The sequence below is a fragment of the Phoenix dactylifera genome, chromosome 9 (assembly GCF_051530095.1).
Source record: "Phoenix dactylifera cultivar Ajwa chromosome 9, Ajwa_hap1_PhDact_Kaust_v1.1, whole genome shotgun sequence".
Taxonomy (NCBI): Eukaryota; Viridiplantae; Streptophyta; class Magnoliopsida; order Arecales; family Arecaceae; genus Phoenix; species Phoenix dactylifera.
In genome coordinates, this window is record NC_143198.1 from 24006448 (window position 1) to 24034346 (window position 27899).

At 37.5% G+C, this 27899-nt stretch overlaps 2 protein-coding genes across 3 annotated transcripts; both read right to left on the minus strand.

Moving 5' to 3' along the window:
- Positions 1–1660: 1660 nt before the first annotated feature.
- Positions 1661–8051, minus strand: LOC103714618 (uncharacterized). The gene is made up of 4 exons (XM_088704492.2): positions 7783–8051; positions 6490–6539; positions 3996–4073; positions 1661–3357 (listed from the first exon to the last, which is right to left on the minus strand). Exons 1-4 carry the CDS (start codon positions 7921–7923, stop codon positions 2973–2975), a joined length of 654 nt encoding a protein of 217 aa, XP_088560618.2. The 5' UTR covers positions 7924–8051; the 3' UTR covers positions 1661–2972.
- Positions 8052–12113: 4062 nt separating this feature from the next.
- LOC103714616 (katanin p80 WD40 repeat-containing subunit B1 homolog KTN80.3-like) lies at positions 12114–24698 on the minus strand. 2 transcript variants are annotated; one of them, XR_605253.6, is made up of 17 exons: positions 24352–24694; positions 22636–22766; positions 22103–22220; positions 21527–21753; positions 21331–21433; positions 19875–19945; positions 17383–17457; positions 17152–17295; positions 16205–17075; positions 15960–16016; positions 15733–15869; positions 14818–14943; positions 14207–14285; positions 13975–14087; positions 13109–13225; positions 12959–13027; positions 12114–12583 (listed from the first exon to the last, which is right to left on the minus strand). XR_605253.6 is itself a non-coding variant. In XM_008801924.6 (17 exons), exons 1-17 carry the CDS (start codon positions 24374–24376, stop codon positions 12523–12525), a joined length of 2520 nt encoding a protein of 839 aa, XP_008800146.4. In that variant the 5' UTR covers positions 24377–24698; the 3' UTR covers positions 12114–12522. The 2 variants fall into 2 exon arrangements, 1 of the variants encoding a protein (XP_008800146.4); XM_008801924.6 differs by having other exon boundaries at positions 14211–14285; positions 24352–24698.
- Between the last annotated feature and the right edge of the window lie 3201 nt (positions 24699–27899).

Consider the following 27899-nt stretch of genomic DNA (forward strand, 5'->3'; position numbering starts at 1 on the left):
GCCGAAGATCTCGACTTCAACTTATAATAAAGTTGGGAACATGAATATTGAATAGCGTGGAGTAGAAGTTATCCTCTCTTCTGAAAAATTTGGCGAATAGCAAACTACGCCTTCAAACGGACGAAGTTGCCTATCTTCCCAGGCAAAAGAAAACGTTGGCTGCAGAAGATCAATTTTCTCTCCACGTATAACACCAAAAGCATGCATGTTGGAATCCTGCCTGTAAGTCACAGTCAAGGAAATAAGTACATGGTAGATAGTAGAAAAGCATAGAGCAGGAACTAGGATGATATCTCCTTTCAGATGGATACCAGCCCCTCGTTCGAGTCAGGAAAAGCACACTCTGAGTTGAGATGATATCTGCTAATATCTTCTCTATTTTTTTTTCTTTTTTAGTTCAGATATAGGCTAGTTTTGCGCCAACTTCCAGGATGGGATTGAGAAGCATTCTAGGATTAAACAAAAAGTTGTAGTTACTACTGACAAGGATAGGCCAAAAACCCAGCGGTCCTCCGAGGTCTTTAAGCTTGAGGTCTGTGTATGTCCTAAATAACCACCAAAAGTGACAACCTTCCTCCACACACTGTATAATAGAATAACATGATGACACCGATAGAAGAAAATGCAACTCTATCAGATATAAACACTGGAGCTTCAGCTTATCAATTACCATCATGTAACTACGGTGAATTACGATTAAAAAAATTCACTATATGCATCGATGAATACATGGATAGATAGCTGTGGGCATGATCTACAATTTGCTCCGATAATCTGAGCGCAAATCATGCGATCAAGAAAGTTGAGCAGACAATGACATTAGTCACATTACAAGAGTGCACTGACCTCAGCAGGTAGCTGAGACACTCCCATATTTTCATTTTTTAACTCAAGACTCTCCAATGAAGGTGATTGTTCCCCTCTATGCCTGGTTAATTGCCCACTTTGATAGCATCCTCTCCCTGACAACTTAAATGAATAATAAACAAAAAACCAATAAGAAATTATAAACGCCAAGGAAGCACAGACCAAGAAAACATTTGGCCGGGGGAAATTCTTCGAAGTGCATGGACTATTTCTTGCATTCATACTGGGTTCTCCTGAACGGTCCCTGACCAGCATCCAGCTTTTCAATTTACACCATGCAGGAGTCCATGCAATAGACTTCCCCGGCAAATATACAAGATAACGCCTTAAAAACCCTGGCCAATCAATGCAACAGTTCCTGACCAGCATTCAGTTCTTGGCAAAAGTCTGGCAATCATTGGCCAAAATCAAACCTTCCAAAGACTCCGAAAGGAGAGAGAGAGACCAATCAAAAGTTGCTGGATTCTTACCTAGCTTTTGGCGACAATTGGCTACGGCAACAGTGCAAATGGCAGCAAGTATTCAAAGAGAAAAAGCCGAAGATTTCTGGTAACACCTTCAATCAGGGGACATGGACTCTCTAGTGAGATCAAAGAGAAAACCAAAAGGGCTTTAAATAGGGTTGGAGAAGGATGAAATCCGCCCCTCGGTCGGATTCCTTCCGATGAGGTCAAAAGGATCAGGAGTCTTCTTTCTTCACACGTGCTCGTCGAAAGGATCGCGAGTCTTCTTTCTTTTTTGCAAGTGCGAATCCCAGAAAATTTTGCATGCAAGGCAAAGCATGTATAACATCTTGGGAGGATAAATTACCATATATATTTTAATTAGATTACCTTGTAAACAAGAGAAACATCAGTTTCTTCTTCACCATATGGTTAGACTATACAATTTGCCAGCTAGATCCAAAACAACAAAAGAAACTCGCAAATTCTTTGACAGAAGTCAAAAGGTATACCTCAGAAAATCCCTTCGAGGGAACAAAAAAAACCAAAAACATCCTGCTCCTAACAATATCACCTTCTTTGAGCTCTTTCCCTTCCTTTGTTAGGGCTCTCCTCTCATCTCCTGCCACTTCTTTGGCCACCCTTCACCGGTCGGCCAATACTTCTCTTCCTAGCCCCAGTCCCTTCTGGTATGTCCGCATGAGAATCTTACTTGCCATTCTCCATTAATGGGGTTCCAGCTCCTCCACCGGAAACCGCTGAATTCCCCTTGGTGTTGAGATTGCATGAATGCATGCTTTGAAATCTTTTGATTTGCCGGATCAGAAGAGAACATGTAACACCATGATCACCCGAGCTCCGAGCAGGATTTTTAGCACTCTGCTGCAGTGCTTTGCACACAAGATCTCGAAGGGTTAGTGCAGATTTGGGGCTCTGGTGAGTTCTTTGGATTGAAGACAACAGCATTATTGGAGAGTAGTATCAAGTCCCTACAGAGCTCCTTGGCTGAAGAGACTGAGCCATTGCTGATCCTTGAGCTTAGGGTTGGAAGTCAACATGTTGGCGGATCATCTTCTTGTATCTGGCTCTCTTCTGTAAAAGTTGAAATTAAAGGAAGACTATTTGTAACAAGACACGAAGGTTTTTGGAGTGGTCATAGGACTAAAAATGGATATTGCAACTAAGATGGCAGAAAATAGAGCTCCCATGAAATGAAAGGTTTAATATCAAAATCTATTTTTAAAAACTAGCCATGGTTATCATTTTAACCATCTATTATTCAAGAATTCTGAGCATTTCACTGATCCTGATCCAAAGATAATCTGAGCATGGTGTTTTTTTTTTCTGTTCAAAAAAATTCCTAACAAAGAAAATAGCTTTGTCCATTACACAATAAGCATGATAAACCTGATGATTTCTGGTGTTGAAGTATTAAAACAAGCATTATATAATAACCCTTGCCACCTTACCAGGTTTTCAAGTCAGCGACAAAAAATTGAAACATCCTTGTGCTCCATAATTGAAATCACAAATCCTGTGAGATCAATATTAGTATCTTCACCTCTTGCAGACAAACCAGATTCCTCATGTAAGGGTAGAACATCCCGCTTAAGACCTTCAGATGACTCTTCTCTATCCATGTATGCAGCCAAAGTCACTGTCTCACTGTCTCCCACTACCTCCTTTGACTATAGTAAAGACCCTTCTCTTCCTCTTTCCCCTTTTCCCTTTGAAGGTTCCAAGCCTGGTCTCCAAGTTTCTAATCTGAGCTTTGTCCTTCCTGGAATCTGCAGAGAATTCCATCTTCAAATCATTCTCTCGACATGAAACTGATGTTAAGATCTGGAATCCTGATGACCAATCTCTGCCTGTCTCCGGAGTAAAGCTACCAGCAGATGATTTATCTTTGGATATATCCTTGATGGAAGAATCAATATCACCTGCATTTTCAGTGGGTGAGTGTGGCTCTGTCCAGCTGGTATCATACTTGAAATTGCAGTCACTTCGTCTCTCAGCACTAAGGCTCTCAAGTTTGGATTGCAAAGACCTATTTCAAATGGTTTTACAAATAATAGCTATAAGTGAGAATAATTTTCATGTACTATGAAAGAACAAAAACACCCATAGTACATAGGTAATGCTATCAAATCCAATAAGGTATTGCAACTGCATTAAAGATTTAAAAGAGTAACTAGAAGAATGGAAAGGTTTGAAAGAGAAGAAGCAAAAGATCTACAGAAGTATCTGCCATTAAATGATATCATTTAATTATTGGAACATAGTTTTCTTCTGTTTTACTTTTTCTATCTCTAAGAATCTTGTATCTTATCGCATAGAACATTTCAAGAACCAAATCATTTAACTAAACTGAAATATAATGATAAAAGTGCACGAGTTTGACAGCCAGAGGGCACTTAAAATACAGATATCAGATAATACATGTTATTTATTTCACACACGTTCATCCCAACTAAGTATTTTCAACACAGGCAATTAGATTTCATAACATCATTAAGAAGAATCAATAATGTATCAGCTCCTTCATTACAGGGATGAGGCATAGCAATTGCTAGATTTAGACATATGAATAGGCAATACATAGCTAGAAAGACATATATTAAGGCCTGCAAACATCTGACGGCAGGCATCTGCATTTGTTTGCATGAACAAGAGTTCAATACCAACCAGATGGAGGAGTCTGATTTTTCCAACTCTCTTTTTAGTTCAGCAACTCTCCGCTTCCGTAGTTCTTCAAACCAAGCACTGAAAAATGAAACAGGAAAAATGAATAAATTAAAATAGGAGAAGTAAAAAACTTTGGCAGCAAAAGTTTTGATAAGAAGCAAGAACTTGTGATCATTATCCATTTTTTGGGGAAAAATATGAATATTCTAAGTTATCAAGCTGAACTCTCTCAAATGATCCATTTGGATAAACAATCTATATCATGTAAAGTGACAATTAAGCAATATTGCAATGATTATAGTATTCCCTATCATCCACTTGCTCACATCTTAAGTTCAACAATAGACATTTTCCGGGCATTTTCATGCAATCATTGCCGTCCCATTTCAAGCTGTTAGGTTCAGGGTGTACCAACCTATAATGGGTCAAAACCGAAATGAGATTGGGTTTCGGTTCAGTACAAGCCCCAATTCAACTTGAACTAACTTGTACCAGTCAGAACCAAGCAATATCGCCATGTATTGGAGTGCATGCTATACCGTGCCAACTCGTACCATCCAATTTCGAATGATAGTATGATAAAAAGTAAGATAACGATTTTGAGAGCTATCCCAGCATGGGGTGCGTACCATACCGTACGGTACCCCTACCACTAGCACGGTACCCATACCAAAACTGGGTACCTTATTTTCATGTGTTATGTATGTGTTGAAAAAAGAGAGCTATTATAATTATAGATAAATATAAAATAAGAGTTTTTTCTTTAATAAGAATTTAACCTATTTATAGCCTTCACTATATCGACTTAGAATGTACTTCTGTTGAACTTCGAGAACTTTCCAGGTTTTAGTTTCAAGCTACCAAAAACAACTACAATAAGATGAGCCTTCCTGTTCACTTTTATATTCTTTTATTATTACTCACTTGCCCTATTTGCATTTATCTGATTATTGTGGTTTAGAAAACTAACATTCGAGCCCATGACCTCCAAGTCACAGTAGAGCAACCTTACTGTTGTACCAAGACTCACCCTCTTAACTACATACAAATGAATTAAAACCAAATTAACATACACCATTGATTCATCTTTTTGGAAAGTTAAATTCCTTGTGCATCAAAATAAGATACTCATTGATGATTGATCTAAAGGTTTGATGGAATTGAATGGGTTAAATGTATGAACTATTTCTTGAAAAAAAAAGTTTAAACCTACATGGGACAGGATAGACTGAAACAGAACTTCCAAGAAGACAACAAAAAGGATAACATAACCACTTTTGAAATATATGACACGACAGTGTAGTCATATGTCTGAACATCAGTGTCTTATAACTAATGGCCACCAATATGAGAAAGCTCTCTTCAAATAGAAGATAATGATATTACAAGGAAACAAAACACTTACTGTAAACTGGGGCTTTATTTAGTACGATCTATGCTTGGCACTATTAAAACTTAACACCAAACGTTACTAGCATTTGTGTTGCTCATTGACTTTCTTGATTTATAAGAGATGATAGGTAGCAATGCTCTTGCAGAAGCACAGCAATTTCATCATGGGCCTTCTGTATTGCACTGGTTAAAAAAGCAATTCTCAGAAAGAGATTGATGTGGCCAATCAGATCGATGCCAGCATAGGCATCGAGTGTTTGTTTCATTTATTTAACAAAAGATAGTTATGTGTTTCATCCTTATATTAATAATGTAACTAAGTTCATCCTTTTTAATTCTTGCACATTAATTCCCACTACGACGTAAACTAGGAATTTTAGCACAATTTCATGAGACGGCTGACATCATATAGAAGCTGATTACTAGAATCAGCTCAATCCCTCTATGGAATTTTCCAAATGTTGACTTGTTCCTAACCAATTAAAGTATGATAGGAGAAATGTTGTACGGTTGCAGTAATTATTGGTTATAGCAAGCCCAGTGAAACACCAAGAAAGGAAAAATGTTCATTAGGGTCAAACATACATATCGAAAAATTGGTGGAATAATCCACATCTTTAAGGGGTTACAAATTAAACAATACCTTTTCCATAGTTTGGGTTTGCACCATGCAAATTAGCATTCCTTCTTCGAGAAAGTTTTCCATTTAAAGGTTTACAGTCTGTTGGTGAGGTATATACATAAGGTTTCAGGCTTCCATGTCAAGCAGCATTTCCAATATAAGATTTCAAGAAAGCACTTAATTTTCTATATAAATATTCAAAATTTTCAAATAATTTAAATAAATATAGAAATAGAAAAATGTGAGTCCAGCTTAGGATTCTTCTTTGGAAGAACAAATTTGTTGTATTTGGTACAAAAATGACAACCCCGAGACAAGTGGATGCACACATTACAACTGGCACCAGACTTTTCTTATTCCGAACTCTTTCATTACATATTTAAAAATCCGTAACAGCATTTACAGCAAAGAATATAAGGCAAAGAGATTCTCTTTCATTTAAAAGGAAAGGGAATAGATAACAGATAATTGAACACTTACTTGCATCCGGAGTAACGCTCTCGTAATTCCTTGTACTTGGCCTCACATTCCTGCAATAAGAGATCATTGTGGATATTTTAGGTTAATCAGAACCATCTGTGCAAGATCAAACAATCTTACATAAAACACAATACATATATATTAAGGGTGTGCATAGGTTGGGTCGGTTTGGAGCCAAATGCGAAACCGAAACGATTTAAATTGGTTTTCTAAAACTGAAACCGAAACTAAACCGATCATCTACAAAAACCGCTTGAAACCAACCTAAAAAATTCGGTACAGTTTGGTTCGATCTAGCTTATTAGGTTGATATTCAATGGGTTGGGTTAAATCTAAATATAAAAAATTTTATTTTATATATTGTTGAGTTTCAATAGGCTAGACTAAATGAGCTGTGCTAAGTTTAAATATAAAAATTTTATTTTATATATAAAAAATATAAAAAAATTAAAAATTAAAAATTATATATATAGATATATATGGATTGGGTCGGATTGGTTTGAATCGATTTTCTGAAAACTCAAACTGAACTGAACCGATTTTTTTTTGGTTCAAAACCTCAACCAAACCAAAACGAACAATGGATATAAACTGAACTGATCGGTTCAGGTTGAGTTTGAGTACATCGAATTGTACATATCAAAATTTTCATAATTTCAATTTTCAAAAAAAAATCCTTGATATTTTTTTAAGCCCAAAAATGCTAGGGATAGAAATAGGTCTATATGAGGGATGCATAGAGTTAGATAAGATAGACTGGAAGGATCGGGTCTCGCAAAACTGCAAAAATTAGAGATATATATCCGAGTCTGGTTGGGAGTGGATTTTACGCATCTACTCGGATTGGGCAAAACCCGCGCTATTAAGTGGACGGAGTAAATTGCCACCCAAGAACGCCCTCGCGACAATTAGTTTAAAAAAATGAATGTAGAAAAGATCAATGGGAGGAAACTTCAGAGGGGACTCGTGATTTCCAGGGCGGCAACAACTTACATGATAATATCTGAATTTACAGTTAAGTGGAAAAAAAAAGATAATCAAACATCCATTTAAAAACTTTTATTTCAAATAAAAAAGGAAAAATAAGCGGAGATAATTCGATTAATGATAAAAGAAAATTAAGCTCAACAACTGTTTTCGGGGAGGAAAAAAAAAAGGAAATCAAAAGAGGAAGAAAGCAAGAAATTAGACATATGGAAAGGAGGTGATAATTTCTTCTAACAAAATCTTTACCCATAAAAATTGGGGAGAAAAAGGCGAGGAGGGGGGGATGGGGGCAGAGGAATCAATCACCTGAGGGGTGAAGAGGTCGGGGAAGGGGGAGCGGGCCTGGAGCTCGGCGGCGACGGCGTCCCAAGCTGCGGCCCCATGGCGGAACACGGCGCCGCCCAGGACCAGCTCCTCCCACGTCCCCCATCTCAACGTCTCCGCCATCACCAACCCTCCGCCCGCCCGCCCGCCCGCGACCCAATCTGATGAACTACCCGTCTCTTTGATCAAGGTCAGGCACGAGAGGGATAAAAAGGGGCATTCGCTATACTCGGAAGAGGGGAGAATGAGGTGACGGTGGGTTTTTGGGGGGCTAAGAAGGGCAGTCTCGTGGTGGGGTTGGTTTTCTTTCGTCTTTATCCTTCTTTTTTTATTTCCAGATTAGATGGATAGTGACGGCTTTTCTTTAAAATTTTAAAGCCTTTTATCTAAAGGTAAAAGTTGAGCAGATAATAATAGAATATTGAGATCCCGTCACCGCCATGGAGTAATTTCGGTTGGGATTCTAAAGCCATTCTGGGCAACCTCCTAACGGTTGAGCGGAAAATAATGGATCTTTCTTAATTAGAAGTGGGTCACATTAATTTAACTTTCACTTCACAGTATCATTTTGATCCTATTATTTTGAAATAGAGCTGATCATAAGACTTTGGGTTGGATCTGCTTAAAATTTGATATTTTTTTAAAACAATTGTATAATATACTTTTATTTTAAAATAATGATAATATATGTTAAATTCTTGATCAGCTTTATTTTGAAATAATGATTAATTTTTGAACGCATGTATTACAATTGTGCATATTTTTTATGGTACTATGTATATATATTTCTAGGAAAAATTATGAATAAAAGAGCCATTAAGACAAACAATTGCACATAAAATTTCAGGTTTAAAAGATCTAAGTGTTAAATATTAGTCAAATCAAGAGATGAAACTAAAATTTTCAAAAATTAGAATTTTTTTATTTGAAGCTTTATTTTCACCAATTAGTTACATGCGTTGAAGTTAATTGAATGTAAATTTGATCTTGATTAATTTTAGAATTTCTAAAAAAATAATAAATTTTAGATCCATGATGTGGATCTGGGCATAACTCATTTGACGTGATAAAATTGGGCTAAGATGTTAGACTAGTTTAGATGACTAAAGTTAAAATATTTGTTTAACTAATATTATTTGAGTCTCAATTGGACCTTTTTACTGTAAGTAATCTACATGAGATGAGAAAAATTTAACTTTGATTGGCTGGAATTTAGAATAATTTTTGTTTCAAAAATATTCATAAAATAGAGTAGGATTTTTTTATAAAAATATATCAGATATTTTATATATTTTTTAAAAAGTATATGCCCAACTAAATGTAGAACGTTATGCAGTATGCTATTTTTTTTTTATGACTGACTAAATATAAAAATAATTTTTTTAAAAAAATATTTTGTATGCAGGTACGGCGGTCAGCTCTGGATGGTCAAACCCTTTCAGATAAATTCAGAAAGGAGGAATATTTGCGGCGCGAATGGCGGCGACAATTGCGCGAAACGTAGTTTCGGATGTCAACGACGGTTGGTTTTTGTTTGTTGCGAGTAATGCCACGAGGCTCCAATTATGGACACGAAAGCAGTTAACACGTGGCACAAAAGCAAAGTTTGATGTAACTCACGTATTCGTTGCCATGTACGGAGGGTTTGGTAAAATTATTAACCGGCGAATTATTAATTCGTCGCCACATGCACGCGGAATAGAGGGAACCTTCTTTTTCTTGAGAGTGATCCATCTATCCACATAGGAGCTGAGCATCACGTATAATGTACACGAATTGGTCTTCGATATGTACAAAAAAAAAAGATAAAGATAAAACATCATAAGCTTCTCAAAAAATAAATGGAATTGTGTTAGATGTTCCAATATGAAAAAGGAGCACTAGAACCAAAAAAAAATCTGCATAAAAATACAATTTTATAAGTAAAATTTCAATATTTCAAAGAAACTAAAACACTCCATAATGATGGACCTTTGGAGAAGATTCTCGGCTTCGGCTTCAAGCCTTACTTCATTTGCTTACTTTGAGTAGAATTGACGACGAGGATGATAATAAAAAAAGATGCTAAAATGATGAAGATGTCAGCATTTGTTAGGATGATAGTGATGGTTGCGATGGCACGAAGGCGTCAAAGATAATGCGGTGGTAATGGAAATAATGGTAGTAAAAAATTATGAAATTTTTTATTTTTGAAAAGCTAAAAAGTAAGATTTTCTTACTTTTAAATTTTCTAAAAATAATGAAAATATTTTTTAAAATAAAAAATAAAAATAATTGTACTATATGTGTTTTTTTTTTTTAATTTAGTTTCTGAAGTTATATTTTCAAAATTAGAAAACAAAAAATACAAGTGATGCTAAATAGGCTCTAAGCATGTGCTTACAACTGATCTACTCACACTTAGCATATTCTGTAAACAAAAGCACCAGGGCATGGATAGGATATAGTTTCCCAAAGGAAACGGAGCCAAGTGTTGGTGACCTGGATCTGCGAGCTATGTAATGGGAGTGCCTGATCCTGTTTAGTTCAAGTACTTAATGAAGTTTGGCGACAGGCACTGAACTTGAAAAGAGATTTCTAGATGCTCACCAAAAAAGAAATGCTTTCTAAACACAACAAAATTTTATTGATTCATTTGAATTGAATACGCTATTTATACACAGTTGCTGAATCCATTGGTGGTAGCGGTAGGTTTTCCAGTCGTCCTAGTTATCATTTAGAAAATAAGGCTATTTACCGTTGTTCTTTTGTCAGAAGTGCATATGTGATCACTAAAATTCCTTCTTATTGATCTTGAAATGAGATGTCATTTTTTTCTTTTTTCATTTCTGGGCGTATTTCTTTACTTTCAGGTTTTGAGTACTGAGGGATAGAGTTCTTTGGATAAATTTCTCACCCGCTTTCTTTCCAAGTTATCACCAGCTCTATTATGATTAAATGTAATGGTATCACAACAGTTTCTAGTATCCTTCATATATTTGATGAGGCTAACTCGTTCTTTTCTTGCCAATATTTGGCATCTGAAACTTCTGTTTTCTGCTTCCTCTAATGAAACAGTCAAGGCATTTGTATCAAGGGTAGTTAAGGATGAAATAAAACTATTTGTAAAGAATGAAGAGCTTGCATTGGAAAAAGTAGGACAAAATGGAAGTAATAACGGACAAGATTTTTGAATTTGGGCAAAAGGTTGGATAGACTATTATCTTTGTCCATACAAGTAGTACCAGCATCCTACACCAGTCACCGAGCAATGATGGTTATGAGTGCACATCAATTCTGGGCGCTTTAAAGCAAGAAGACAGAGAAAAAATTATACAGAAATTTAAAGATGGGTTAACCCAAATTCATATAACCACCGTTCTTGTTGCTTGAGGTTTTGATCAATCACAGGTATTTATTTTAGGTAGCTCAGTAGAGATGGCTTTCTTGATCCTACAATAATATGGTTTTATATTTCTAACATTTTTTTTTTGTCTTTTAAAAGGTTAATTCAGTGATCGACTTTGATCTTCCTTGGAAACACAATTTCTTCAAGGCATATAATTCGTCGGAGCTACTTGCACTACTTTCTACAAGATGTTCCATTCTTGGTCTATCATGAAAGTAGTAGAGGTAGAGAAATATAAATGGATAAATAATTGCTATACTTTGAATTTGTGTAGTGTTACATTTTCTGCAACCAGCTTGTACTGTTAAGTCTGAATAACACTCATTTCTTCAACTATAACAGCATAAATTTCTGTTTGGTGCGTGTAAACAGGTGCTGCCTTCAATCTATTTGTACTGATGAAGACGAGTCACTCTAGGAGAAGATTGAGCATCATTTCCATTCTCCAGCATCGCATTTCTGAGATACCGGCGTCATACCTTATCCTCTTTCCTATTCAAACAGACTGATAGATGGATTCAAACCATTGAGCTGCACTCTACATTGTAGGTTTCTAATTGGAAAAGTGGAGAAGATTTCATGTCTGCACACAAGGATGCAGGTTTAGCATAGCTTGTCAATGCCAAAGCAAGGATGATAACTAGGATGATGAATCCTGCCACAAACTCGCACTAGAATTTGCAAGAGCAGCCAGAGATTCACAGTCCAATAACAACTTCAGAGCCAGTACAATATAGCAGTGAACTACCATTGATCCTATAGCTTTTGCTTTGTTCATGCCATTTATCGCATATAATGATCACACACCTCAGAGGTTTAAAAACTATGGAGATGACAATCATACCTGTAGCAAATGCTGGCAGACAAACTGAAGAAAAAGAACTATGCTAGGTATAGAAGTCTTCAAGAGGATCAACTCAGCGGATCAAAAAAATAAACGCATGTATTATATGCTAGAAATATTTATGAATTAAGCATGCCCCTAAATCCACCCTTGTTCAATATACGGAGGTCTACAAGTAACACTGTAGCAGCAATTAACATGATGTTCTAAAGAATATTGTCTAACTGAACGTTATTATACATACAACATATACCAGAAGCTGGCAAAATTGATAAAGTAGCTCCACACCGGATCATGCAGCAGGCTCTGGAGAATAATGAATCTGGCAGCTTGGTTAGGACTAGGGGATTGTCATCAGGAGCAGTTGGCAAGGAATGCTGGGGTTGCTTGCTTAGATGCTGCACAGGACATAAAAGCAGGAGTTTTTTTCTTTGCGTATCTAGAGAGACATAAAACTGTAGTCAGAAGAAACTTTGGCTGCTTTAGCCGGTCATAAGTCAAGCAAGAAGAGATTCAATTCCTGGGCATGTCTTGCTATCAGCCCCCCTCTTCTGCAACAGGACCACAGAAACATAAGCAAGACATCAACCAAATTCAAATTTAATGGTGAAGACCAAAGTTTCTAATCCTCTTATATATTTATGATTTATTATACTACAAAGAAAACTGATGTAATTTTAATATAAATCATAACATGAGCAAGAGTATGGGCAGAAAACATAGAAACACCAACCTGTGTCATTTGGTAGCAAAAGTTACGAAATAAAAAGGTAAAAAAAACATATTTCTTAGTTTTAAATTATGTTTGAAACTTGAGCACGGCTCATGGTACAGTTTAAGGTTGCAGTAGAACAAAGCTTAACCGAACCAACTTGACGTGTCATGACAGTTTCTGTCCAGTAGTGCAACTAAAAGAGCTTCATTACCTAATCAGCGAAGGGAGCAATTGTTTTATCATTTCCAAGTGGTTGAAGCAGTGACTGCAACGCTCCAACCTGGTGTTCACCGTTCAAAATATCAATAGACTGAAAATTTGATATTTTAAAACCAACAGGGAAAAAAATCAATATATGGACCTCTGCTCAGCCTGAAGATCAACCCCTACTAGTGAAGATGCTGACATTGTTAAATGGATAACTGGTCCAAAGATCTTCACAAGCTCCAATAGCATTTCTAGAGAGATAATAAGGTGCCTGTACAATTATAGCATGAGTAAATTGCAGCAAGTTACCATTTATGTGTATAAACACAATTAATCGATAAAAGAAGAATGCAAACCACAGTGAATATCACAAATGAATCTAGTGATAGAACAGGCAAAATAACAGCTACAGAAGGGGAAAAAGGAGTGGTGGAAGGGAGAGGGGAGGACAAGAGAGTATTCTTTTTGCAATATATGAGAACACTGTTTAGAAATATTCTTAAACATCTATGTTTCCATACATGCTTGCTGTTAAGGAATGAAGGGTAAGTTTTTTGAAGGAAAGAGAGAAGAGCCAGTTAAAAGGCAAATTCCACTACTACAACAATTCCGCAAATATTCTGTATAGAAAATATTTATACTTGTTTGCCTATCAACCTTATTACATGAATCTCGGGATATATGAGTGACCATTTTTTTTCCTCAAAAAATGACTTGTAAATATGCTGTTGAATTTTGAAATAAGAATGCTAGTAAGGGCCTGACTCAAAAATAAAAGCTGCTAGGCCATTATATTGTTGAAAATAAAGAAACTAATTTTGCTGTCCAAATTTGAAATTACATACATAAGAAGCAACATACAGCAAAGTAGGCAACTGAAAGCTAAGATTACCCAATGATCTAAAGCAGGCATGAATATGAAATTCAAGGGGTGACCTAGATCCTAGCAGATGATTTCGTATTTGTATCTAGTGGTCATCCAATAAGATCGATCAAAGAGGCCAACTTCCTCTATTCTACCTTTCAGTCCTGCTGTTCGATAAACCCACAAGAAGTGGAAGCAAGCACGAGAAAAGTTCAAGAGTAAAACGGTCAATTTTCTCCTTGAGAATGCTGATAAGATCAACCTGAACCTGCAATTTGCATATTAAAAAATAAATTGATGAAAATATAGAATGAAATGGACAGCTGATTCGTCCAAAAACTAAGAAAGCTAAACACAAGTTGCAAATGAATGGCCTGAAAGGAATACCTACAGAATGGTCAGGCAACTTTGCCACTGCATTGATTGCACCTTTGATACCATTTTGTTCCCAAAAGTGCCTCACCGCCTGCAAATCTAAGTCAGTACCCCTTTTCTTCTATTATAAATGCTAAATGCTTGTGGCTAAGATAATATATGTATCTGCACACATTCTTGATTGAGCTCTACATGAAGAATTTCTACTTCTTAAAGAATGAACAGCAACAAAGGGGAAAAATTGGGCCGTATATCCCACCCATGCAGATCTGCAAAATATGGTATATACCATGCCAGGCAGATAAGGGTACACAAAGGCATGTACCTCTATATAGTGAATGCTAGTCTGTATTTGTCCAGGCTTGTGCATTACGGTCTAGGCACACCAGCAGATACTTGCACAGACCCATTTATTTTGGCATGTGCCCAGGCATATGACCAAGCACATGACTGGCTTGGCATGGTATAGTATTGTATCATGCCAGCCTTTGACTAGCACAAACATGCTCTGTGATAACATAATGCTTGAATTTGAGTGCATAGAATTAATGCTTTCATCTGATGCATATCATTATGCAAATCACTTAAGCATCAAGATATCAAGTTTAGTAATTAGAAGTTACCTGTAACTTTGTTAGCCGAGATTTTACAGCATTAATGAACACATCATGGTTTTGCAATAGTATATCTGGAACGAAATCATCATCCACTGACATCGCATCCCTTTCAGAGGTTTTCCCTGGTGATTTCTGTGCATCATAAAGCACCATGAACATAGCGATTACTTCTAACTTGACAAGAAGCATCGTACTAAAATCATGTGAAAAGTTCATACTAGTTGAGTAATGGCTAACATTCGTAAAAATCCTTATACAACCTATTCCTGTCTCTGCTAAAATTCACAAATCACTTTTGACACAGAACAAGACCTAAAAGTGACTGTTGGAACTAGCAAGCATTGATTAAGTTGAGAACAAGGAATACCAATGGCCGTTTGATTTCAAGAAACATTCGAAACATTTAGCAGTATGTGCACACTAAGCTTCCGTAATGGTACCTGACTATTTCTTAATAACGTTCGATTGCCCATAAAATCCTACTTAGCTGACAGTTCGTGTATATTTTATAAGTGCCAAAGGGCTGTTGGGAGATGGGAAATTGTGTGAATGTGCCAAAATGGACTTCTCTCATACATTTTTGGATGCCAAAAGTAAAGTTACTTGAATGTGTATAAGCAGTGTCCACAAATGCTTCTTGAAGAATGGGTTCATGAATAACAGGTTATAATTGAGTACAGAGATTTACATGATTATACTGCCTCTGTAATATTTAATGAAGCTTATCATCTATTTATGATCAGCTTATGAGAGTCGAAAAGTTATTAACTAAATATATAGATTAACCTTGTCAGCTTTCACTCTGACATAGAAACTGAAAAATACCATTTACAGACATAGCTCGAGTGTCAAACCATCCTACATGTGGATTGAGGGAAATATAGAAATTAAATAAAACAAGTTCAGATTTAAAAAACATACAAGCAAAGATGCCGAATTGTCGTCTCTGTGGGATGGGTCAGAGGAAGAACTAATTGTTGCTGAGCAACCGCTGTTAAATCTCTCTCTTTTTTCCCATCTTTCAACTAGAGATCGTGTCTTTCCAAGTGGAACAGCCACTACCAATAGAAACACAAACATTATCAAATATGTATGACATTCTCAAAAGACTAAATCAGATATCTCCAGAAAACCCCTCTTCCACACACCTCCTCTGACATATTTGACTGAATTTGTTTCACTGTTCGAGCATGGTGCTTCAGCATCTGCAGGGAAAAATAAATTGTGTTTCAGATAATCATGTCCTAATATAGCAGAAATATTGTTTCCTCATAATTTTGTCATTAGCGCAAAAGCAATAAGAACATATAAATCAGCCTCTCAGTAGACAATAAATGATTGGAAATTTTCAAATGAAGCTTCAACTTCCACAAAGTACAGGGCAAATTTTTACGTTTGTCACTGTATACTTGTAATGGCTGCTCCAATGACATTATTTTTTCAAAATTTTCTGCAATACTTTTGGTCCTTGTATGGTTTCCTTCGCCAGCTTCTGCAGCTTCATGGCTCACCGCTGTCCTGGAAAGTAACTTTGGGTCCAAATGACCTAAATTACTACTCATGCCACTCAAAGGCCCAGATCCAGATGCAATCAATTCGCTCTCACTACAACCACCAAGAAAAGATGGCTTCCGCATCTGAGTTGGTTTGCAGAGTATCGAACCCTGAGTTGTTGCTTCAGTGTCTGCAGTTACTTTTCTAGAGCTACCAGGAGTGTCCTGGTTTAAACCGTCTCTAGGTACAATGACAGGCATGGAAACAGGATTAGCAATTGTCTGGGCATCCATCACTGCGTTTGCCTCCATCATGGAGCCTTTCCTCGAGGTTAGTGAATTATTCGTACCGATTATAGTTGAACATGACGAGATCGCCCTTGATGCAAAACCTGATTCCATTCTGTTCGGAGTATTAGAAGGGCTCTCTGTAGCTTTAACAACCCTGAATGTGGTAGAATTCACAGCAGATGCTTTGGAAGAAGACTTCGAATCAAATCCTTGTGGAGTACTATGGCTTATGGTGCTTTTATTCCTTTTGATGTCAGTTGAATTCATTGGAGCCATGTTTGAAGCATAAGTAGACTTGATCCCTTGTAGGACATTTTCTTTTGGTTTACCTCCCCAGTCATGATGTCCTGTAATCAGTGTAGTACTAGATTTTATGTTGCTTTCCATTAGCTTGGTAGAATGATCTTCCCCATTACTATATACAGGCTCCATAAGATCATATGTTTTTGACACCGCACCAACAGCATATGGTCCAATTAGCTGAAATCGGGAAGCTATTTACATCAATACAGAGAGACAAGAAAAGGAATAATTCAAAATAAAGTGAAGTATTTACTGATATATCAGCAACCCAAACTCCAACACGACTTTCATGATAGGAGCATCCCAAAAGTTTTCCTTCATAAACACTGAGATCACCCAAAGTAGACCACCCCATGTCAACAACATCATGACATCTTATAGGCTCCCAGGAGAAAACCTAGCAAGTAAACCAATAAATCAAGCAACAACAGTTTCTACACATAAATATCACCCACAATTAAAATACAAAAATATATATATATACCTTTAAGGTTACATCCAACCCACAAAATAGAGTTCGTCCATCGGGATGAAAGATCATGGAGCGTACCCCAGTAACCTGAGGTGGTACAGATTCAGCATTTTGCAGATTTGAAAGAAAATTGTATATGGGTGTTTTCCATTGTCTAATTTTAGATTTTCTTATTATAAATTTCATTCTAGCAACTAATTTATCATGAAACTATGGAAACATGAGCAGAAAATAGAAGCCCTTAAGAAGAAGATACAGCTACAAGCATATGACAACTATGAAAGCATTGATGAATTTTCTCTTTCAGAGCAAATGCAACAAAAAAACACCAAAGACGATATATGAGTATAGAGTATATAGACTTATCATTTGAATTATGACTGAAAGATATTAGGAAAATCGGGGCCTCTAGTTCTAATATCTCATAGAGAGATATAGGTGTATGCCTCTAGTTCTAATATCTCATAGAGAGATATAGGTGTATGCCTCTAGTTCTAATATCTCATAGAGAGATATAGGTGTATCAAAAAAAAAAATCAAATTAGGAAAAAATAAATTTATGACGCTTGCTGACCTACTGGTAATGTTGAATACTGTAATGGCAGTGATGCAAGGCCAATATGTGTTTGATTTGGATCGCAAAGGAAACACCTCTGCCCAGTTAATTATCTTTGGGAAGCTCCTTATCTGTGCAAAACCTTGTAAAGTGGGGCTGGCATTTTAACTGAAGGTGAGGAAGGAGAAAACCATTATTTATCTACTCAACCACTTCTGTTTCAACAACAAGGCATGCAGGGAGGATCAGGGACAGCCTAGGTAGTCAGCAAGGCAATACAGCAGGTTGAAAAACCATCCAGTTTCCTTACAGAATGAAAGTGATGTGAATTGGGTTGCAGGGTTCGGATTATTGATATCCAAAAAATCATTTGTTCCTTAAATGCATCTTTGTCTTGCATACCATGTGTTAGTTCAAGTGTTGGTTCTTGATTTTTATGCAGGATGTTCAGAAACTTCTTGGTGCTGACCTTTACTGTTTGTTTCACCAAATCCACCATAATCTGAATATAATTTTACCGTATTTATGCCTAATTTTGCCTAATTTTCTTCTCCATAAATGTTTAAGAAATATGAAAATTTAAAATAAAGAAATAAGACAGGTACAAAGGTGATGATAAGCATAAGGTGCATGCCCAACAGGAGAAGAGTAATGAAGAAGATGCACACAAAAAAAGTTTTAAATAATTCTTTAGCATGCTATTTATGGCTTAGACAAGGAATCTTCAAATAGATTTCAATAAAAGCTACAAGTTTGTAAATAAGCATGTTAGACCTTACAAAAATCATCAAAATTCCATTTTCTTTAATGAAAACTGGGCCGCAGGATGTTATTTGAATTAACAGAAGAACATCAAATATATAGGGTTAGTCATGCAAGTCCGCAACATTATTAATTGTTTGTTGCGATGGCCGCTGCTCAGGTATTCACTGTAGTAAGACAGTTCATGCTATAGATAAAGTTTTGACTTAGAGAAAATTTAAGCGTAACAATGTAATATATGTTATGAGCTGTAAGTTGAGTGAGGGGTTAGTAAAGTGCAAGAAGGAACCTTTATTTTGCTAATACACTTTAGCATATGTAGGTGCACGATACAAGCATGAAGTCAAAATATCTGACATAAAAAACTTCAGAAACCCTAACACTGAACCATGTCCACACAGTTTTCATGCTTGTCTTGATATATGTTGAATATAATATATAAGCATTGGGCTAGATGGCCACGGCTCAACAATACCAAAAAGATCTAGAGGTACAAAATGCTAACAGGAATAGTTAATGCCATATTGCTCTGATATCATGAGGTCCTATGAAGTGTCATTGTCCATCTCACTAGAGCCACATAAAGAAACTAAACTCAGAGAGTCCTGATAACAATGATGTGCTTGTAAGTATAGTATGTTTCTCAATGCTTTGGATTAATGTTTGCATCTCTACTTGCTTTCAAAATACAATGAAGCTCATTAAAATTGAAGTCAACACAACCTCATTAAATATTTATGCAATTGAAGGTATCTAAATATCTTCAAGGAAATATGCCAAGCATCAATAACTCACATTAGATATTTCGCATCCTGTGAGCTCAAAATGAGATAGGAGACCATAACATATGACTGTACTAAATTTTCCTTGAACTGTTAGACTTGTGGCAGAAGATGAAGAGAATATCTAAGCAATTATTCAAATCCATGCACTTGGGACTTGCAAAAGAGGTAATGCTGCATGAGCTGCACTCCCAAAAAGGAAAATTGAAAGCAAGCTATAATATTAAGCTGAAGCCCTTAAAGTGAATGAAAGACAGAGAGAACCTTCTCCAACCATCGTAATTTAAGTATTGAATGCTCATATAAAAGAAAAGTAAATCACCAAAGTTGCAAGATTTGAAGCATCGGAACAAGTGTAACAAAGTCCATGTTTCTTCTTCCAACAGGAGAGACAGGTTACATACCTCTGGCCCTGCAGACCCTATTAGTTCAAATGTTTCTAGGTCCCAAAACTTTACAGTTCGATCAGCTGAACCTGGAAATTGTTCACATGCTAGCCTCATTAATTGTTTTTGCACAAGATGCAGGAAGTGCACATCAACAAATTTTAAGATCTTCAATGAAGAGTATTACATTAAATAATGCAATATGAAACATAATATAGCAGGCCCAGTAGACCACTACGAGAATCTACAATTATTATGTAACTGCATGATATATACTTAAAGTGATGGGATTTAAATTCAAGTGGACGTGCAAATTACGAGCATCTTGTTTTTTATTCAGATGGAATACAAGCTATGCACATCTTCTTAAGCTTAACATGACTCTCAAAACTGTGGGTGGGACAAGGAGAGTTTGGTTTCAAGGTAAGCTGAACTATACCGAACTGGTCGGTTCCAATCATACCAAATCGGACCAGTAGGTTACATGCACAATTCAGAAAATCGAAATAAGAATTATTAGCCCTTGAAAATCAAAAGTTCGAAGTCCTCCAGCTCTCTTGGCGCGTTTTTCGAAGCCCTCAGTCCTTGATGATGATGATGTCATCCTGGCAAAATGGTCCTCTCTCTCGGTCCTCGTAACCATATCTGGAGTCGTCGGATGGCTCAAAGCTCTCGAAGCCCTTGCTTCACCTCTCTTTTCCCTCTTCCGCCTCTCCAACCTCTATCCCCTCGCAAAGCCGTCATCGAACACCCCTCTCTCTCCACATCCGGTCTCTCTCAGGTGAGTCCGAAGGCCTCGGCCTCTCTCTGTTGCCTCCTTCCTCTTCCCCCTCTCCCTTTCCCTCCCCCCAGTTCTGTTATGTCATGGTTCGGTATGGTACATACAAGTACCATACTATACTAGTCTCCGGCCAGTATGACTCATACCAGTTCGGCAAACCTTGTTTGGTTTAGTTCAGCAATACCTATTAACCTGGACAGCAATAGGTGGCATTTTGAGACTTCAACTAAATTGGGCTCTTTGGCTTATAATGTATCTTGAAGATAGATGCAGTTCCCTAAAAAAAAAATCTTGCCTTTTTCCTCATTGTCAAAACTCATTCCAAGGCAAGGAAATTTTAGAAGTTCATTCCCTAATTGTATGAGCCAAAACTATATAGCTTAGATGGCAGGTGTCCTACCTGCTAACAAGTATGCAGATTCCATACCCGAGCACCATTCTTGTCCATTGATGCAAGGCCAAAAGCCAGTCACAAAATGACCTTGAATTTAAATGCATAATACTTGGTCCTCAAAGTAGACACATTAAAGCCTTGTTGATAACATTATGGCCAATATATAATAATACATGGCATTGATACATAAGCACTAGCATGAGGTTACAGAAACATAATATGCAAGCTACAAAGCACAAAATAAAAAAGCAGATGATACTGCGAACCAATTTTAGAAATTTGAAAAAGAAAAAGCATACCTGTTGCAAGTAAAAACTCATGAGGATGAAAATCTATGCATCGGATTTGTCCTTTATGGAACTTAAAGTCATGTAGAAGTTTCCCTGCAGTCAAATCCCATAGCTGTACAGGCAGTTCAAAAAGGGTTTTAGTTGTTCTTCCCAGTGGAAGAAGACAAGTAGCATTAGTTCAAGCAGCATTAACATCAAGAATCACCTTCACTACATTATCTTCTCCACCAGTAACAACCCACCGCCCATCTGGAGTAAATTTGATTGTTCGAATTCCACGCGTGTGGCCCTTGTAGGTGTGGATGCATCCCTTTTTCCTAATATCCCAGATCTTGAGATCGGTGTCCGAAGAACCAGATGCAAAGAACTCACCAAATGGATGGAATTCAACAGAGGTACAATTGAATCTGTGCCCGCTAAGAGTGCGTACAACTACACTTCAACATCAAGAACAGACACATCAGCAGATATACGCCTTCTTACCTACCGACATTAGTGTGACAACTAAATGAGCTAATATAATGTTTAAAGATGAAGTTTTGAAACTGGAGTCTACTAGACAACATGAACAAATGGGTCCAAAAAAAGTACAGAAGTTCAGCAAAATAACTCATACCAAATGGCTTAATATGCCATATTGGAGGAGTTGTGAGTTTTGGTAGTTTAATACCACACATTGCAAGAAGTCAAAAAAGGCAAGTTATGAAGTTCTGAACCAGCAAAGCATAAGTCTTAGAACTATAGTTAATTGTTTCCAGTAATTTAGGTGTATATAACTTACTCTTTGCCTCTTCCAAATCCCAAAGCTTAATCGTACCACTAGAAGATCCTGCAAGAACCAAGACCTCCGCTGAATCAAACGCTACAGATTCAACTGCACTTGTGTGACCACATAGGCTCTGCAATTTTACAAAAGACAATTGACAATGAGACACGTACTTATGATTTCTGAATCATAACAGCGTATCATAGCTTTAAGCAATTATACAGAAAACAAAATGATGAAGCAATTGTATACCATAAACTGTTACATCTACAACCATGGTGTTTCCAACAAAATACAACATCCTGTGAGGATTCATGTGCAAACAAAGGGGATTTAAAAGGAATATGACACATATATACATATGTATTTGCCTATATGTCAACGCAGATATACATGTTATTTTTATCCTGATAGCACACTCCTTGAGCTAACAGTTTCAAATTTCCATAGCAACTAAGTAGCGGAGGTTGGCTTTCAAAGATAGAGTAACAGCAAGAACCAAACCACACAAGGAATAAGGAGAATATAAGTTAGGGCTTAGGACTAACCAGTAATGGAGTTGGTTTGCCAATTGCCCATAGATTCACCTTGCGATCTTCACCACCAGTAACAAAAACTCTGCTAGATTTCTTTCCAATATTTAAACATTTGACATCAGATGTATGCGCTATGAATTCCTCTAAACATCCACGTCAAGAAAAAACAAGAAACAAGGGAAAATAACAGCAATATTGGATACAAAGAGCAAAACTAGACTTGCATTTAAAAAAGTTCTTGCAGGGTAAATGATGAAGTAAGACAATCATTTTCTCCAGATCAGTAAAGAGAATATGTTAATTATTAAAGGGAAGGGAACACAAAAACTTATTGAAACAGAAAGCATCTCTGGTTCAAAAGTTTGTGCACCCATCTTATTTGGGAAACTTTCACAAGGAGTGGTCCTGATGTAAGCTATAGATAAGCATGAAGCATGCAAAAGAGCACATCTGATTTTGCTTTAAAATCTGAACACCCCATGAGTCACATTTGCTCAATTGCTGAAATTGCTGGAGTCAGCAGCAAAGAGCAAAGCAAGAATGTCATATAATGATATATTAGCTAGAAATTATAACAATGACTTGCAGTCCATTTCTTCTTGATTTCCCTTTTGAGTCCTTCACGGGTTATCCTTGTCAAGGAATACATGCCATGGAAATGCTAGCTTTTCCATATCCTTTTTCAGCACTTTGATCCTTTTGAGAACCCATTTTCCCTCAACATTTTAATCCACAGAAAGCACCATCCTTAGAATGTCTGGTAGTTTTCTTTAATTTTCCATACATTCTCATCCAGCAATCTATATATCCTCTATTTCCAAGCAATGAAGCTACAATTCTCAACCCTCAACTCAACCAATTCTAGAAAATTTATAGGATTTATGAACTTAGTTAGATACCTTCCAAATGATTTGTCAACAGGACTTGAGCTATCGTGCATCTAAATTTATTAGGATCAATTTTATCGAGGAAAACCTCAACATTCAGAAAAGAGCTACGCACTTAGAGACATGCACTTAAATAAAAAAATCATTTAAACAACTCAGCCTGGTGAATCAATCACACAACGGAATAAGAAGAGAGCAATTGAAATTTATGTAGAACTTGAACACAAAGTTAAAGAAACCACACGAACACATTACTGGCAAGATCAGATAACTCCCTCCCAGAAAGGCTTCGGGTACTTATCTTTCTAAATCTACTCCAAGTCTCCAACCAAATATAGCTCCAGAATAAAGTGATCGCAAGCCCTCAAGTAATAGCATCGTCCAACTGGATATTAGAATAATATCTTTTCAACATGATCGATTGCCAGCGATCAGTGTCACTAAGGACCAAAGTCCCAGCTGGTTCACATCTTATAGACTTCTAGACGCCAACCACATTCTTGCCATATATATCACTCAAAAAATCTAGCTTCAGCCCTCAATCCAAATGAGCTTTGACATCCAGATTTAAGTAAAAGGCCAGCCCTTCAATCATATTTAATAGCTCTTTGAATCCAATGGAGACATTTAAATCCAATCCAAGTCAAGCTCCTTAACCAAATCCACAGCTCGTTTTCAACAAAAAGACCTCTACACGCTCCCAATCCAAGAAAAATCGAATCATCGCACGCAGAACAAGATCCAGAGCAACATTGAAGCTAAAAAAGAATCCAGGAGAAATCGAGAAGACGAGATCGGGCCAAAAGGAGGAAAAGTTCGAGCCTCTTTAAGTAAAGGATACGGAGCTTGTAACCGCGCTTCGCCATTATCAGCGGAATCAACGCAATTCGCCTCCTGATCTTCGCATCAATTTTCCGAGAGAAGGCAGATCGGCGTGATGCGACCCGCAGCGAGCAATCGGAAGCTTCCCTGTTTGATTTAAGTCGTTGGAGCTCTCTTTCTCTCTCAGAGCTCGGCCATGGGAGGTGGGGGGAGGGAGTGGAGAAGAAAGAGGAGGAGGAGGAGGAGGAGGAGGAGGAGAGAGCGATGGGTGGAGATGGAGGGTATGCGTGCAGCGGCTGAGGTTGCTTCGACGTCTCCTTTGACCAGAAGAAAGAGGTCGGTGAGGAGTCTAGAACCTCTGCCCAGCCACAGACCCGAGAGGGTGGTTCCTTGTGGTTATCGGTGTGACCGTCGATTCCAAGAAACTCGTGCAATTCCACTCGCTGACGAACACGTAAGCAGTGAGGTCTAATTGCACCGCTCGTGCCACCCTCATATCCAATTTGAACTAGTTCCGGCAGGGCGCCTGCCGGGACTAAGTGATGTAAGGCTTTTTACAGATAACTCCCCAGGAGTACACCTAACATATTCAATTAATTTGAAAATCAACAATTGACATAATCAAAAAAATCAAATTGCCTATAAAGAACCATATGAAATATTAATTTAATTAGCTATTTACTAATCTTCTAATTCTAAATTTTGATGCTCAAACTATTTCTAACCCAAGATTTTATCTCGATTTGAGGATTAGAATGTAAAATTTGAATTTTTTCTCATTCAGATAAATGCACCCCTACAAAAATGAAACTAATAGTCAAAGAAAATTGTAAAGTGAATATGGTAAGTAGTTGCAATATAAGAGAGAGAGAGAGAGAGAGAGAGAGAGAGAGAAGGGTTGTTGGGTGCTGCATTCAATGACCTGAATTAGTCTAATGTAAGTGACTTAATTAGTCGGATCATAAAGCAAAAAATTGATTAGGGCAAAAATGGTATGATAAGAGTTCTCAATAGTAGAATTTAGTGATGTTTGGTGAAGGTTGGGGCGGATATTGATACAATGGACAATCACTAATTTAGTTTCCTCAACAAGAGTGCACAAAGAAGAATAAAAGAGGAGGGACCCTCTGCTAGGGTTCACTCATATATATATATATATATAGAGAGAGAGAGAGAGAGAGAGAGAGAAAACAAAGAGAATAGAGAGGAGTGAGAATAGAGAATGTAAGCATGGGATAGTTATGGCCAATAGTGGAGGGGTGAGTTGCGACTATTGGCAATGATGGTGAGCGAGGGACGAAGAATGGCAGTTAGTGGTGGTGATGGTCAGCAGTGAGCAGTTGATGAAAAAGAAATTAGAAGAGGAAACAGAGCACCAACAAAACATAGGATTGAAGAGGCATGGTGCCCTTTCGAGCCTTGACTTAGATGCCAGCAATTAAGGCTCTAATGACAGGTCATAGAGGCATCGAGAGGGTTCAGCTAGAGGTCCGACAAGGTCCTCAACTTTGAAACATGGTTAACAAACTAAAATAAGTGGAGATACTCAGGGAATAAAGGAGGTTTTTGAGTAGTGAAACTTGATAGTTTTAGCTACAAACCAAGTCAACAACGATGACTGTATATAAAGATGAGTAACGAGAGAGGAAGTTAAGGAGGTGGAAGGTTGATACCTTAGCTTCGTTGAGGTTTAGGCTATCGCACGGTAAAGAAATCTCTAAGAGAGGAAAAAAAAAGAGAGAGAGAGAAGGGGGGGAGAGAGAGACGTTGTGATCGGCGATGGTGGTGAATCAAGGGGAAGGGAATGCCTTTAAAAAGATGGAAAATTAGGATTTCCATATACTTCGATAGCTTCAGAATTCCGACCCCCACATGGAATCATCAAGAGTTCGACTATCATCAAGCATGCGCGAAGCATGCATCCAGCTCGCAGGTTGGGTTGATTTGGGTCAAACCCCATACAAACCCAACTTCACAATTTCTAAATCATACATAATTTAATAATTTATTCACAAGTAATTTTTGACTAGTTTGAGAAAATTTATGCATTAAAAACTAATGATATCATATATTGTTGATGGCAAGAATATTTTCTGTTATTGTTTGTTATTATTGCCTCTCGTAAACTCAATTATAATAAACTATTTCAGAAAATTCTTTGGTTTTTCAAAATCCATATCTTTATCTCCAGCAAATTATTCTTGAACACTGAACTCTTGATTGTGCTCCACAAGAGTATAAAACTTTCCTAAGTCTCTCATTCAATTTTGAATTAGCTCCATCCTGCAATTGGAATACCGAGATTAGTTCAAACAAAGGAAAGGAAACTCCACATATATTACAATTATTTACGCCTAAAATCTTTAAAAATACATTATCCAAAACTTGAACCCAAAATCTCCTGTTCATATATATGGGGAAGGGCACGACCGGGCATAACCCTCGGTCCCCGGGACCCGGGACCCGTTCAAACTTGAACTCTCATCTTCCACGTGTTCCCTTCGTTCCCGTCTCTCCTGCACGGGTCCAGCATGAACGACCGGTAGATTCATCGAGCTGAGCTGGGCCCCACACGTGTGGACGCCAGCCGATACAAGCGTTTGGTGGCCGTGCGCCGCCCGGAAGGCCGGCTCGCGGGGACCCCACGCCGACCAAGTCCCACCCATTTCTCACACCCGAGAATCTAAGGCATGCGGCCAGTCCTTCTATCCGACGTGGCACGTCTTCCAGCCTCACGAACGTGGCGACGGGTTACCAAATGGCATATTGCGGAGATCTAATAAGGTTAACCATGCGAGGACAGCTCCAACGGCAACGACTTGATAGGGCTCTTCTCGTTGGACTCTGATGCCTATGTATGACCTTAATGAGGACCAACTCAACAAGTATTCAGTCAAAATTACTTATACCATTGCATGAATAGTAATTGAATTAACTTCATAGGGGAGGTTCAAATAGTTCTTACTTTTTTTTCTTTTTTTTTGGGGTGGTATATTGGCATCTCACACTAAACCAAGATGAGTACAGCCAAAAAAAAAAAAAAGCTGACTAAGTAGTTGAGTAATACTCTTCACTTCATTGCCCGGCTGTAATTGCACTTTCTAATGCATGGAATTGTCTTGGCTAAGGCTTTGCAAGGGTTTGCAATTCCACCAAGGAGCATTCATTAATTCTAGAACTATAAGTTATGCTCAAACCTTGCTAGGCTAGTATGCAGGAAGCCTAACGCAAGTTAGGCTTTAATTGGTTCTGCATTAAGTCCATATCATGTAAAAGCTTGTTAGGTTGCACGTATAAATCTAACCTATCCACATCATTCCATCCAGCACCATGTGGTGCTTTAGGATATATATTACTCCTCCATTATTATGATGTGGCCTTGATAGTTGACAGGGTAACCAAAGAAAAGGAATGCCTATGAATGCATCGCATCAAAACCAGAATTTGGCTTAAAATGGTTTCCATGTCAATTTTGAGATACCTTAAAAAAAAAGTCTCGCCTAGCTTCCCACTCTAGGTAATTTGGAGATGAGATTCTGATAGAGTCTATTTTCATGCTTGGTAAAT

Excerpts from the sequence above, each read along its gene's own strand:
- LOC103714618 (XM_088704492.2), bottom strand. The coding sequence starts at position 7,923 with ATGGCGGAGACGTTGAGATGGGGGACGTGGGAGGAGCTGGTCCTGGGC. Across the intron at positions 4,074-6,489 it reads GAGCGTTACTCCGGATGCAA|TGCTTGGTTTGAAGAACTAC; the intron begins GTAAGTGTTCAA and ends TTCATTTTTCAG. Across the intron at positions 3,358-3,995 it reads AAATCAGACTCCTCCATCTG|GTCTTTGCAATCCAAACTTG; the intron begins GTTGGTATTGAA and ends CATTTGAAATAG.
- LOC103714616 (XM_008801924.6), bottom strand. The coding sequence starts at position 24,376 with ATGGCGAAGCGCGGTTACAAGCTCC. Across the intron at positions 21,434-21,526 it reads GAGAAGATAATGTAGTGAAG|CTATGGGATTTGACTGCAGG; the intron begins GTGATTCTTGAT and ends CTGCCTGTACAG. Across the intron at positions 14,286-14,817 it reads CTCGGCTAACAAAGTTACAG|GCGGTGAGGCACTTTTGGGA; the intron begins GTAACTTCTAAT and ends TTAGATTTGCAG.